The sequence below is a fragment of the Prionailurus viverrinus genome, chromosome C2, assembly GCF_022837055.1.
Source record: "Prionailurus viverrinus isolate Anna chromosome C2, UM_Priviv_1.0, whole genome shotgun sequence".
NCBI lineage: Eukaryota > Metazoa > Chordata > Mammalia > Carnivora > Felidae > Prionailurus > Prionailurus viverrinus.
Window position 1 is genome coordinate 74,899,492 of NC_062569.1, and position 13,982 is coordinate 74,913,473.

The 13,982-nt window shown below is 34.2% G+C and overlaps 1 protein-coding gene across 5 annotated transcripts in view; it reads left to right on the top strand.

Annotated features, from left to right (window-relative positions):
• ATP11B (ATPase phospholipid transporting 11B (putative)) overlaps positions 1 to 13,982 on the top strand; it is a 130,650-nt gene that overhangs the window by 64,928 nt on the left and 51,740 nt on the right. For all 5 annotated transcript variants that reach the window (XM_047874416.1, XM_047874417.1, XM_047874418.1 and 2 more), the window contains exons 11-18: positions 594 to 744; positions 1,820 to 2,017; positions 7,048 to 7,290; positions 7,870 to 8,045; positions 8,913 to 8,981; positions 10,252 to 10,325; positions 10,399 to 10,502; positions 13,100 to 13,281. In XM_047874416.1, the coding sequence (XP_047730372.1) occupies positions 594 to 744; positions 1,820 to 2,017; positions 7,048 to 7,290; positions 7,870 to 8,045; positions 8,913 to 8,981; positions 10,252 to 10,325; positions 10,399 to 10,502; positions 13,100 to 13,281 (1,197 nt within the window). The remainder of the gene's footprint in view (positions 1 to 593; positions 745 to 1,819; positions 2,018 to 7,047; positions 7,291 to 7,869; positions 8,046 to 8,912; positions 8,982 to 10,251; positions 10,326 to 10,398; positions 10,503 to 13,099; positions 13,282 to 13,982) is intronic.

A 13,982-nucleotide genomic window follows, 5' to 3' on the forward strand; every position in this document is an offset into this window, starting at 1 on the left:
CAAAGATGTGATATTAAGCTTGCTTCGTGAAATATTGTAATGTCAATCTTGCCTGGAGAAAAGAACAGGGATTCTAAAGTTAATTCCTGACTTATGTGATTTTTGTAAATTTACAGGATAATTTTTATTTAGGCTTTGGTCTTAATCCTTAAAAAGGGTGTGATCTCCTCCCAGAGGTTTTACGAAGATTTGACAAGCTAGTGGATGTGACAAAGTTTTATAAAACTTTTAATGCTATATAAATGTTAGTTATATTTATACTTAACACTAGATGCTAAAAATGTAAAAAATCTTAGAATAGCTACTTATGGTGAGAGTAATTGGCCAAAACTGTCATTTACTGTAAGCATTTTGAACAGTAATATAACCAATTCAAATAGGCTTATAATCTTCTGTATTAGCTATTTTATCCCTTGGTAAACAGATTCTATTGAATGGTCATTTCTTAAAATACAAAGATTGTTTCCTTTAAATAGCTACATGATATCTTATATATTTTTATATTTTATTTAATACCAGTATAAAATTTTCAGGCATTTGAATATAGTAACACATAATTGATATGTTTCATATGCTCTTTTTTCTCATTCCAGGTCAATGAATACATTTTTGATAATTTATCTAATAATCCTTATTTCTGAAGCCATCATCAGTACTATCTTGAAATATACATGGCAAGCTGAAGAAAAATGGGATGAACCTTGGTATAACCAAAAAACAGAACATCAAAGAAATAGTAGTAAGGTATTTTATGGTGTTCTTGACTCTGCTATAAAGGAAACTATTCTTTGGCACAGTTGATGATTTGGTAGTGACTTCTGATAGGAGTGACCACTGTGATCTCCTAAAACCATTACTATTGAAGGGTGACAGAAAGACACTGCAAGTCAGAGTGGCCATTATGTTTATACTGGTATACTTTTTGCATTTTAAGGCATAAGCAATTGTATTTCCTAAGACATGACTTGAATAATTATAAGAGATCACAAAAATTTAAATCATCTGTTTTGGCATTCCCCTTCACTACTACAAATTCAGTTTTTTTATTTTATTTACTGTATGCTGTAAGTGAATTAAAGAGTTAGTTGACTTATTTTCAATTCTGTCAGAATAATTCAAGGAGTCTTACTGTCAGTCCATTGATAAGATGAAGTATTGATACAAAATTTGTCATATAATGTTTTAAACAATAAATATGGACTACCAAGACAATTTAATCTGCAATTTTGGTAACTTTGTCTCCAGATTTCACATTAGATTAAAATACAACTATTGCAAGACAGATGTGGATCTCAAGAAACCACAAAGCAGATCACAGGAACATATTTTCCATATCATTCATAATTAGTATTTCACCTTTCACAGAATGCATGTCAAAATGTGATAACTGCTGTGCCACTGAAGTAGGCTATTACTATATCATCTGTAAGTAAGAGTTTTAATTTACAGCAGTTCTAGTCTACCAATTTTTAAATAAATTTTAAATTATAGTCAATTTTTAGTTATCTTTGATTTTGAAAGGTAGAAGTAGAAGAGTAAGTATACTTCAGGGATTATTAATTAAATATTTTGCTAAAGTTTATTTGAGTCACATCAGGCCTTTCGGTAGCTTCTAAAAAGTAACAAGTAGTTTGAATTTAACCTTTTCTTTTTTCGTTTTGTTCAAGATTCTAATGAGCAATAAAACAACCAAAAGAAATGTATTAAAAAAATGATTCAACAAATGAATTTCAATTCATGAAACTTTCTGATAATTTTTCTCCAGTCATACTGAGGAAATTCTCATATGTATTCTTGTATCAATCATTTTTTTGCCTAGATTCTGAGATTCATTTCAGACTTCCTTGCCTTTTTGGTACTCTACAATTTCATCATTCCAATTTCATTATATGTGACAGTCGAAATGCAAAAATTTCTTGGATCATTTTTTATTGGCTGGGATCTTGATCTCTATCATGAAGAATCAGACCAGAAAGCTCAAGTCAATACTTCTGATCTGAATGAAGAGCTTGGACAGGTAAAAAAGATCGTTTTATTTTGTTTTGCTAATATTTTATTTTTATCAAAACAATACACATACAAAGAAAAATACTATGAGGCTTATACCAAAAAATAGCCCTACTTTGCTCCACACCTAACTCTTGTTTCTCATTTTTAAATCTGAAATCGTTTTTCCCATTATTTAGCACTACTGTATATAGTGTTCTTTCTTGATTTTTAAATTTTAGACATTATTTATTACGGAATATAAAGATATACTCTTATGCTGCTGTTTATACACACATATTCAGATACATACCCACTTTGCCTCCCTATAGCCCTCTAATATTGTTATATCACAATTAGGGATTCAGTAAATCTTACTGACATTATGTTGACTCTTAGTATTGCTCACTAATTCCTAGTTCTTTATGTGTATCCTATGATACTATAATTACACTTTCTTTTTTATATGTTATTTTCCCTAGAGTTCATTGCTCTGTTTTTTCATTTGCTTAATTTCTGTATGCCACAAACAAGTCTCTCTCTGATTAATATTTGAAAAATCTCTCTACATACTCAAACATATCAAGTAATCTAGGATTTCCTTTCTCTTTCTTTTTATGGTGGCAGCTTTTTTGAAGACTTTTGTCTTTCTGCTTCAATTTGGACTTATTTCTGGGCCTGCTTCTTAGCTGTCACCCAGGACTTCCCTTTACCATTACTCTAGAAATTCCTTTGCCTCTCTCTTGTTTTGGATCTCCTGTCTCCTGGATCCCGTGTCACCCCACATGTGTCTTTTTCTCTCATTTTGGTGGAAAACATCTTCTAATAACTTCCTGAAAAAGGATGCATGAGAGGAGAATATTTTGAGACTTTGGATGTGTGAAAATTCTTTATTCCTTTTTTACACTTGATTAGTAATTTATTTGTATAATGCATCCCAGGTTGGAAATTATCATTCTTCCATATTTTAAAAGCATTTCTCCATTTTTTTCTGGCTTCCAGTGTTGCTGTTAAGAAATGCAATGCCATTCTGATTCCGAGTTCTTTGTGTGTGATCTGTTATTTTATCTCTGGAAGTCTTTAGGATCTTCTCTTAATGTGATGATTCTGAAATTTCATAATGAGGTACCTTGGTGTCAGTTTTTTTTTTTTTTTATGCTTTCATTGGACAGTGAGCTCTGTGAGCCCTTTCAGTCTGGAAATACATGTACTTCAATTCTAGAATTTTTCTTACATAATTTCTTTGATAACATGTCTTTTTCAATTTAGTATTTAGATATCAGACCATTTATCTTGATTCTGTACTTCTCTTTCTTTGACTTTCAGTTTTCCTTTACTTGTTTGTTTTTATAATTCTGGAAGAATTTGTCAACTCTATCTTTCTACCTATCTTTTAATTTCTTTTATTTCTGTTATAATATTTTTAATTTCTAATATTCTAGTATATTTGAATAATCTTTTTTAATTGCATCATATTCCTTTTCTTGAATATAATCTATTCTTTTAGCTCTCTGAAGATATTAATGATGGCTATTTAGTCTTGTGCTCCTTGCATTTTCTCTTTGCCCCTAGTTCCTTTCTCAGTAGTCTGTTCTACTACAATATGGCATATGCATTCCTAAAACTTATTGTGCTACTTAAAATTACTTAGTAAAAGCCACAGGACTAATGGGATTAGGAGTACAACAAAAACTTTGTCAATGACACATTTAAAATAGATTGTTAAGAAATGCATAAGTACTGTAATATATGTGGCATTTTATCTTGAAATAGACCAGAAGGTTTCTTGTAGAAGTGACCATCATCGAAGTATTGCTACCTGTGTGTCATTGTAAACTATAGAAAGGAAGGTTATCTGAAAACAGAAGTGGATGGGTGTGGCTTATAACACCCATGGTGACCTGAGGTAACTGGTACCTGTTTGAGGCTTGCACATTTCACGTGTTCCTTCTGGGCTTGGCAGTTTGCTGGTGTTTCTCACAAAGGAAATTGTGCATAACCAAATGCAAAGTGCACGTTATGTTCAAATTGTTCCCTTATATATCAGCCATATTGTTATAAGTTCATGTTTTCATGACTTTGTTGTAGCAAACTGTCTAATTTGTCTAAGACTCTACCTTTCTTTTAAGGAGTGATCCTCAAATGAATGCTAATCTTTGGTTTTCTTTACAAGCTTAAAAGTTTTCCATAGAAAACCCTAGCAGCCCAGCTATTTTTTGGCACATCCCCAGACATCAGTGTTGGTCTTTTCTCAGTTTCCCCAGAGAGAATTACTCCAGTTAGTATTTCTGCTGCTTGTGATTGTTAGGGCCATCCAGTAGAAATCTCCGTTTTTAGTGTACTGCCGCACTCCTGTTTTTAGCTGCCTCACACCTGTTTTCAGCTTTCCACAGGGTTCAGATTCTCTCTGGTTCAAGCTCCTCCTTAGACAATAAACCTTCTAGCTGTTGCTCGGATAGATGTAAGGCAATCTCAGGTTTGCAAATTATGAGGTGATTTCAGGTTCCAGACTGTTCCTGATACCTCCATTTTCTGCGAGTTTCTGGGAAAAGATTGCCCCCATTGCTTAGGTTTCATATTCTATGTTCTCTTAAGTCACTTGCCACTCATTCAGCTCCTTTCCATCTTCCAAACTTGTTATATCTCCCTTCTCATGTTGTCTCATCTACCATTATTTTTGTTCTTTTTTTATTCCTCTATTCTTACTTAAGTGAAGTTTCAAGAGGAGCAGAGATAATTGTACTTGCTCAGCCTGCCATTTTTTTTTTTTCAACGTTTATTTATTTTTGGGACAGAGAGAGACAGAGCATGAACGGGGGAGGGGCAGAGAGAGAGGGAGACACAGAATCGGAAACAGGCTCCAGGCTCCGAGCCATCAGCCCAGAGCCCGACGCGGGGCTCGAACTCACAGACCGCGAGATCGTGACCTGGCTGAAGTCGGACGCTTAACCGACTGCGCCACCCAGGCGCCCCTCAGCCTGCCATTTTTAACCAGAAGTTGATCCATTTATTTTTAACATTTAGGAGGCTGTAGTAACTTATGCTAAATATTAATTTATGTCACATTTCTTTAATTATGTATCACATATTCAGGACCTAAAAACAGAGCCTGCTTTTACTTCTCCAAACACATTTTTTCCCATTTTTTCTTTCCTTTGACCTTTTCTATCCCAATTTTCTTCTCTTCCTCTTTCCTTCATGTTAGAATGTTGTTTTTCTGAAACTTCACACTGTGCATATCCATATCTGTTTTCTTTTTAATAAACTTTAAGTGATAACTTTGTAAAATTTCTAATTCATCTCAGCCTTTCTTTTTACTTTTAAGCCTGCAAGTATTTCATAATATGTTTATTGCCTATATTCCTTTACCTATTTTTATACCAGTGAAATCTACTTTATTTCACACTCTCCTATGTCCTTAAATTTCCATACTGTTAAAGAAACTAATCTTAGGGTGGTGTACAGTGCCCTCTTTATCACTAAAGTTAAAACTTCTTGATTTTATACAAATTTTTAAAAATCAAAATTGATTTATTTTATTCATCTCTATCTAATCTTTTAATTCTAAAAAATCCTCCATGACTGACAGATCTCTGTCTATTCTAATCACTTTTGGAGTGTTAGTTCTGTTTGTTGATATATTTTGTATCATAAAATAAAAGTGGCAAGAACAGACATTTTTGCTTTATTCCTGAACTCAGTTTAAGGGAAAGCATTCAGTCTTTCTTCATCAAATGCTAACTATGGGGTTTTGTAGACGTATTTTATCAGGTTGAGGAAATAGCCTGTCCCTAATTTGTTGAATGTTTTTATCATGAAAGGGTATTGGATTCTGTTAAATGCTTTTTCTGCATCTGTTGAGATGATCATTTTAATAATAGAATAAAGAACAAGTACCAACTTATTATGGTGGGTTTCATTGATTAATTGATGTTGAACCAGTTTTGCATTCCAGGGATGAATCCCACATGTTCATGGTGTGTATTTTTTATATTGTTCTAGATTTGGTTTGTGTTTATGTTCATAAGGGATATTGGTCTGTGGTTATTGTTTTTCCTTATGGTGTCTACCTCGCTTTTTAAATGATGACTTTCTCAAATCATCAATGCATTAATTAAATCCTCACCGTGATCCTAGTTTGTATCAAGATTTAACTATTTCAATCTTCTCTTTTTGGACCTACCTTCTTTTAGGCTTAATTTTCCAAAATTAGTCTCCAAGAGTAATACAATTATTTGTCTTACGTTTTTAAAATATTTTCATTTAGGGGCGCCTGGGTGGCTCAGTCGGTTGAGCGTCTGGCTTCGGCTCAGGTCATGATCTCGCGGTTTGTGAGTTTGAGTCCCGCATCGGGCCCTGGGCTGACAGCTCAGAGCCTGGAGCCTGTTTCGGATTCTGTGTCTCCCTCTCTCTCTGTTCCTCCCCAGCTCTGTCTCTCTCTGTCTCTCTCAAAAATAAATAAACATTAAAAAAAATTTTTTTTAATAAATAAAAATTAAAAAATAAAAAAATAACATATTTTCACTTAAACATTTTCCTTTTCCCTGAGTTTGTCTCCTACCCTTGGTTTCAATTTCCCCCATCTATCTATTTTAGATAACTTTCTATCTCTGACTTCTTGTGTTGCTATGACTTTGTGTTCCTATTCCCAGCTCTGTACCATTTCTTCTGGACCACATACCCTTTCACATTCTAGGTTATTAAGCATCCCTTCCACCCTTGCTCAAAGATCATTCTTAATCCTACTACTTCAAAATACCTTATCCAGGAGAGGAAAAAGAACTATTAATACCACATTATCAGTCAGCTCTACAGATGAACATGCATGTAAAAATGCCACAAACTTCAAAGTGTATGTGTATATAGACTGAAATTACTTTATGTTACCCTGTTTTGTTTCTGGGTATCTTTAATTATTGTGCTTGGATTAAAGGAATCTCAGCATCAGTATGCCAATGTTAATAGGTAAGCTTGACATTAGGAGATGGGCGACAAGGTTTTTTTGTTTAACATAGGACCATAAACACAAAAGTTTTTTTTTCTTTTATCTTTCATCTCTAGGTGGAATATGTGTTTACAGATAAAACTGGCACATTGACAGAAAATGAGATGCAGTTTCGGGAGTGTTCAATTAATGGCATAAAATACCAAGAAATCAATGGTAGACTTGTCTCTGAAGGACCAACACCAGACTCTTCAGACGGAAACTTACCTTATCTTAATAGTTTATCCCATCTTAACAACTTATCCCATCTTACAACTAGTTCTTCTTTTAGGACCAGTCCTGAAAATGAAACTGAACTAGTAAGTAACTTTTAAATTAATAAATTGGAATTTCGTTTGAAATAATTCTCTCTGGTAGTTGCTCGATTGATTGAAGGAGAAAAAGTTTAAGTGTTAGTGGGACAAAAAATATATATTTGAAATGTATATCCTTTGATTCAACACGGAGAATTTGTGGTGATAACCCAGTTTAACTTGTCAATTAATGTGTGTCTGTCTGCCTTAGTTCTCTGGGTAAATGAGACTAAGTTAAGAAGAACCCTATGCCTTGAAGTAAAGAAGTAAAGAGACTTTGCTAAGAAATAGAGCTTACATTTATTTAATGCTTCTTGAGACCTCACTTTTTAAGAGGTCTTACAATTTGGCGGTGCCTCCCAAAAGATACTCTTATGTTGAAAGGTCATAAGCAAATGTAACATTTTACTTTTTGGAGTCAGAAGCAACCAGCTAGTATTCAGGCAGTTCAAGATTATAGCACTCTTATTGTAAATCTAAGATAACCAATTATTAACAGTATTCACATTTTTTAGAATTCTGCTTATGGTTTTCTAAATGTTGTTTGGGGATGGTATTTTTATTGTGAATATTATTTTTCTACAGATTAAAGAACATGATCTCTTCTTTAAAGCAGTCAGTCTCTGTCACACTGTACAGATTAGCAACGTTCAGACTGATGGCATTGGTGATGGTCCCTGGCAATCCAACCTTGCACCCTCCCAGTTGGAGTACTATGCATCTTCACCAGATGAAAAAGCTCTAGTGGAAGCTGCTGCAAGGTATAGTTTAGTCTAATTTTCAAATCTTCAGAAAAACATCTTTTAAATAAACAACTACAAATACTAGAAAATTATTTTAAATTGTCAGACAAAATTCATAAATGCATAAAGGTAGAATTCATAAACACATAAAGGAGAATTTTATATGTGTCATTAATTTTGTTGACAAGCTTGCATTGAATCATATTTTGAAGAGATTTTTAAAAATCTGGTTACTGTGAAATATGAATAATATAATTTGTGAGAAATACTTGTGAATGTGTTGTTTTGGACCTACTCTGATCCTTCAAGTTCTTAAAAATAATGCCATATTCAAATTAATTTTTTTTTATTTTTCGGAGAGAAAGAGAGCACATGCAAGCAGGGAAGGGGCAGAGAGAGGAAGAGAGAGAATCCCAAGCAGGCTCCATGCTGTCAGTGCAGAGCCCAACTGGGGCTCCATCTCACAAAGAACCATGAGATCATGACCTGAGCCGAAATCAAGAGTTAGACACTTAACTGAACCACCCAGGTGCCCCTCAAAGAAATATTTTTAAATATATCTTAAATGTGTATTTTAAATGTTTTTATTCAGGCTAAGTTATAATGACATATTGTGAAACATGAAATAGCGTCTCTAAATCTTACATTTCTTAGGGTTCCTGGGTGGCTCAGTCAGTTAAGCATCTGACTTAGGCTCAGGTTATGGTCTCATGGTTCATGAGTTCAAGCCCCCCACATCGGGCTCTGCTGTCAGCACAGAGCCCACTTCAGATATTCTGTCCCCCTCTCTCTGCCCCCACCCTGCTCTCATGTGCTCTTTCACTCAAAAATAAACATTTGAAAAAAAATTTTTTAATCCTGTATTTCTTCTCTTTTAATCCCTAGAATTGGCATTGTATTTATTGGCAATTCTGAAGAAACTATGGAAGTTAAAACACTTGGAAAACTGGAACGGTAATTTTTTTTCTATATTATAATCTTCTGTGTGTTTAGTATAGAATAGGAATCTGTAAACTGTGGCCCATAGGCCATATCTGGTCTATGGCTTGGTTTGTACAGTCTACAAGCTATATTACACTTTTAAAGGATTGTTGTTTAAAAAAAAAAATGCAACAGAAACCATATATAGCCTGCAAAGCCTAAAATATGTACTGTCTGGACCTTTACAGAAAAAGTTTACTGACCCCTGCTCTAGAATGATGTTAATACTCCATTGTACTTTTTCACAGTAATAATAACATTCTACTGTGAATCTTTCATTTGTATTTTAGCTTAATGGTTCTTGAATTTACTCATATGTTTATTTTTATACACTCCTGGGGTAATGAGTTCCATAAGTTCTTACTGAATAAAGAAAACCTTCCTTATATTTACACTGCTTTATAAATTAGTCCATTCCTGTTCTAGTCATATCTTCCATTGTTTTATCAATTCCAATTATATCTCAACTGTAGCTGTCCCTTGCCAAACTATGGTTTTCCAAACTAAAATAGAGCCATTTTTTGGCTAATTTCATGTAGAAGCCTATGTAGCTCATTTCATCAACTTACAAACCATCATCCCACTCAGTGTTTTTCTTTGAGATGTACAAAACATTTCATATAAACATCATTATATAAATCCATCCCAAAAACTTCAAGCCACACCTGACCCATCCACACAAATTCTTTTACTGCTGCCTATAAAGGCATTTGTTTCCCTACCTGTACACACGTACACTGTTCTAGGTTCAGAATCACTGCTGTAATGATCCTCTGTTACTAATGTCAGTGTGTTGTATTTCTCAGGTGTGTTTGGGCAGAGAAAAGGGTTGAGAATCAATTACCTTTTTTAGAAAAACGTGGAGCTGGGCAGATCTGGATTCCAATCCTTGCTGTGCCACTCACAAACTTATTTGACTTTAGGAAAATTACTTAATCTTTCTGAGTTTAATAGTCCTCATCTGTAAAATGAGATAAGACCTACCTTCTTTGGTTCTCATGGGTATTAAATGACATAAGGTAGGTAAAGTACATGGCATTTGGTAAGTACTCAATAAATGTCAGTTCCTTCTATTTCTATCTTGTGTTATTATTAGTGATTCATAACCCATCATCTTGAAAATGTACTTGAGATTAATTTCTTATTCTAAATCAACCATTTTATCTTTTATAGGGGTTCTTGTCAAAGATTCACTTACTATTCAAAAAAAGTAGACTTTTTATCTTATTTTTTTTTTCCTTAGGTACAAACTGCTTCATATTCTCGAATTTGACTCAGATCGTAGGAGAATGAGTGTGATTGTTCAGGCACCTTCAGGTAACCTGTCTAAATTTTTATGAATTTTTATTTATCTAATATTAAGAGTCTGATAACTGATTTTTCTCTTTAGGTGAGAAGTTTTTATTTGCTAAAGGAGCTGAATCATCAATTCTTCCTAATTGTGTAGGTGGAGAAATAGAAAAAACCAGAATTCATGTAGATGAATTTGCTTTGGTGAGTGGAGATTTCTAAAATATATAAAACTAGAAGATATACATATGAAAGATTTAAGGCTTCATTTTTGCATTAGTAATTTATAAAAAAAATTATAGACATTCTGCAGTTCTGTTACAGTATGTGTTGTCTTCCACATTCTTTGGTTATAAAATGACTTTTAACCTGCTAAAATTCAAGTCTTCTCTTTGAACCTATTACAATCAGGGTATTTCTGGCTACAAAGACCATTCAAATTAATACATTAAAAAGAGGAGTTTACTAGAAGAATATGGGGGAATCCCAAGGATGTGGAGAAACTGGCACCTTCATTGCTGGTGAGAATATAAATGGTACAAACACTTTAGAAAATAGTTTGACAGTTTCTCACAGAACATAGAGTAATAAAGGTAACTGTATAACCCATTCACTGCTAGTTATACACCCAAGAGAACTGAACACATGTTCACACAAAAACTTAGTAGCATTTTTGCTAAATAGCCAAAAGGTGGAAACATTCAAATTCCATCAGCTGATGCATGGATTAAACAATGTGTCATCTCCTTATAATGGAATGTTATTTGGCCATTAAAAGGAATGAAATACTTATATGCTACAACATGGATGAATCTTGGAAAGGTTATGCCTAGTAAAAGAAGCTAGTCATAAATGGTCACATGTTCCATTTATATGAAATATCCAGATTAATGGAATTCATAGAGACAAAAAGCACGTTAGTAGTTGCCAGGGTCTGGAAGAAGGGGTAAAAAGGAAGTGTCTGCTAATGAATATGGGATTCCTTTTAGGGATGATGAAAATATTCTGTAATTAGATAGTAGTCATGATTGTACAACTCTGTGAATACACTAAAAACCACTAAATTGTTCTCTTTAAAGGAATGAATTTTATGGTTTGTGAATTAGGTCTCTTACTAGAAGAATGTAGGAGAATCTTACAAAAACAAAGTGCCACACTTCATCTGAAGAGGAAGAATTTTTTTTTTTCTTTTTTTTTTTTTTTTTTTTTTTTTAATTTTTTTTCAACGTTTATTTATTTTTGGGACAGAGAGAGACAGAGCATGAACGGGGGAGGGGCAGAGAGAGAGGGAGACACAGAATCGGAAGCAGGCTCCAGGCTCTGAGCCATCAGCCCAGAGCCCGACGCGGGGCTCGAACTCACGGACCGCGAGATCGTGACCTGGCTGAAGTCGGACGCTTAACCGACTGCGCCACCCAGGCGCCCCTGAAGAGGAAGATTTTTAAGCAGCTCTCTTTCAGTCTTAGGAACTCATGATCTTTTATTTCTGCATTTCTATAAATGTATGCTCCATACTCATCTCTGCTCACCTGCCTCCCTTTTATGGTTTATTTTCTCCCATTGCTTGTTTCCTAATTGTTTATGATGTAGTTCACCTACCACACTGTAACATCCATAAGAAAAAGACATTCTTCTACTTAACATTCATTTTAATATCCAGAACAATGCTGGCACATAGTTAGCATTTCAGTAAGTATTTGTTGTAAAGTGAATTACTTTCATATACTAGTAACTCTCATGGCCTCTTAACTATTATTTAAGAAAAACATTTATAGGTGTGGGTCATTTGGTTTTTTGGTTGTTGTCTTTTTTAATGCTTGTTTATTTTTGAGAGAGAGAGAGGAAATCCCAAGCAGGCTCTGCACTGTCAGCACAGAGCCTTGATGCAGGGCTTGGACTCACAAACCATGAGATCATGACCTGAGCCGAAATCAAGAGTTGGGTGACTGAGCCACCCAGGCATCCCTAAGTGTTGGTCATTTGTAAATCAAGAACATCAGTATTTAGAAATCTAAATAATGTCATATAGTATTTTAAAATGTACCCTTTCCAAGTTCTGTTATTAGAATATTTGGATTTTTCTGAGGAAAATGTACAGCAAGAACTTTTATAAGCTTTTGGATATAGGTACCAACTTTTAAATAGTAACACCATAGGAAAAATTTGTGCCCAGGAGAATCGGATAATCAAATATATATTCCTAAGTATTGTGTAACTCCGTTTCACCAATGAAGATGTATAATGATACAGTTTAAAATCATTCGGTGGCTCTAGAAAGAATTGTTTATTGGATGAGGGCCACCTTACCGACTTCGTTATTTGAACTGTAAATTCGTCATACTGTGCACCTTCAGGAAATTATGGTCTTCTTTGCTTAAAAAGAATTCTTATAAAATGGATTTGTAATGGTTAAAACAGGAGAATAGAACCTGGGCTGCCTGTCTCTTGACAGCCTGAAGATACCCTTATAGAAGTGTCTGGCTTTACAGGTAAAACAGTTTTAAAAACACAGTAAGATCATCTTTATGATCCTGTCTAGGCTCTGATATTAAAAACCTTAAGTATTTTGAGCAACTTTTTAAGAACTCATCAAAAATTATAAAAGCTCTGATAATGTGTGTCCCATAACTCAGATCACTAGGGCTTTGTGACACTTCATGTATATCCTGTTACTAGATGATAGTACTTTTAAGTTGTTTGTAATTGACTTTTGGTAAGGCATCCTCAGTTTATTTCAGTGACTTCTTGATTTCCCATTAGTTATTTTGGTTCAATTTTTGTCTTTAATTTTTCTGTTTTAGAAAGGGCTAAGAACTCTGTGTATGGCCTATAAACAGTTGACATCTAAAGAGTATGAGGAAATAGATAGACGTCTCTTTGAAGCCAGAACTGCCTTGCAACAACGGGAAGAGAAATTGGCAGATGTCTTCCAATTCATAGAGAAAAATCTAATATTACTTGGAGCTACAGCAGTGGAAGACAGGTAAATATCAGACAAATAGGCAATATCCGTTTTTTCTCATAAGAATTTTCCTAGCCAAGTGTTTCTAATTTATGACATAAATTCCATTTATTAACATCCTATAATAATATATTTAAAATCAAAATAAATGGGTAATTTTTCCCATTCAGCGGATACAACACTTATTCTAGCCAGATACCTTAAATAGATGAATGAACTCAGCTATGTAGCTTTCCCTATAGGCTTGAATTTGTAGACTACTACTCAGTATGGCATACAAAAGCTTTAAGCACCTGTTTAATGCTCCAGCTTCACTTCCCACCACTGCCTGCTTCCACATTATGCTTCAACAGTACCAAACTGTCTGTAGTTCTCTGAACAACAGCTCTAGTTAAAACTATTCTATTTTGTGCCTTTGTTCTGTGGCAAGGCTGTACGTTGTGCCTGGATAATTTCCCCCTTACCCATTTGTGAATATCTTTATAAAATATAGCTCAGATAGTACCCCAACTCCAGTAAGACCTTTCTTTACCCCTAACCGGATTAAAAACCTCTCCTTTGTGAAGTATCCATGTTTTGTAGGTAGTTCTGTGTTGTTCTTGTGGCAGTATAATTATTTCTTTAAAGACTTTCTCCTCTGTTAGTTTGTGAACTCCCTGAGGCCTATTTAGTGTTTGTTCCTCATCACTTGTCTCTGTAAGTGTTTGCATTTTTTTTAATTT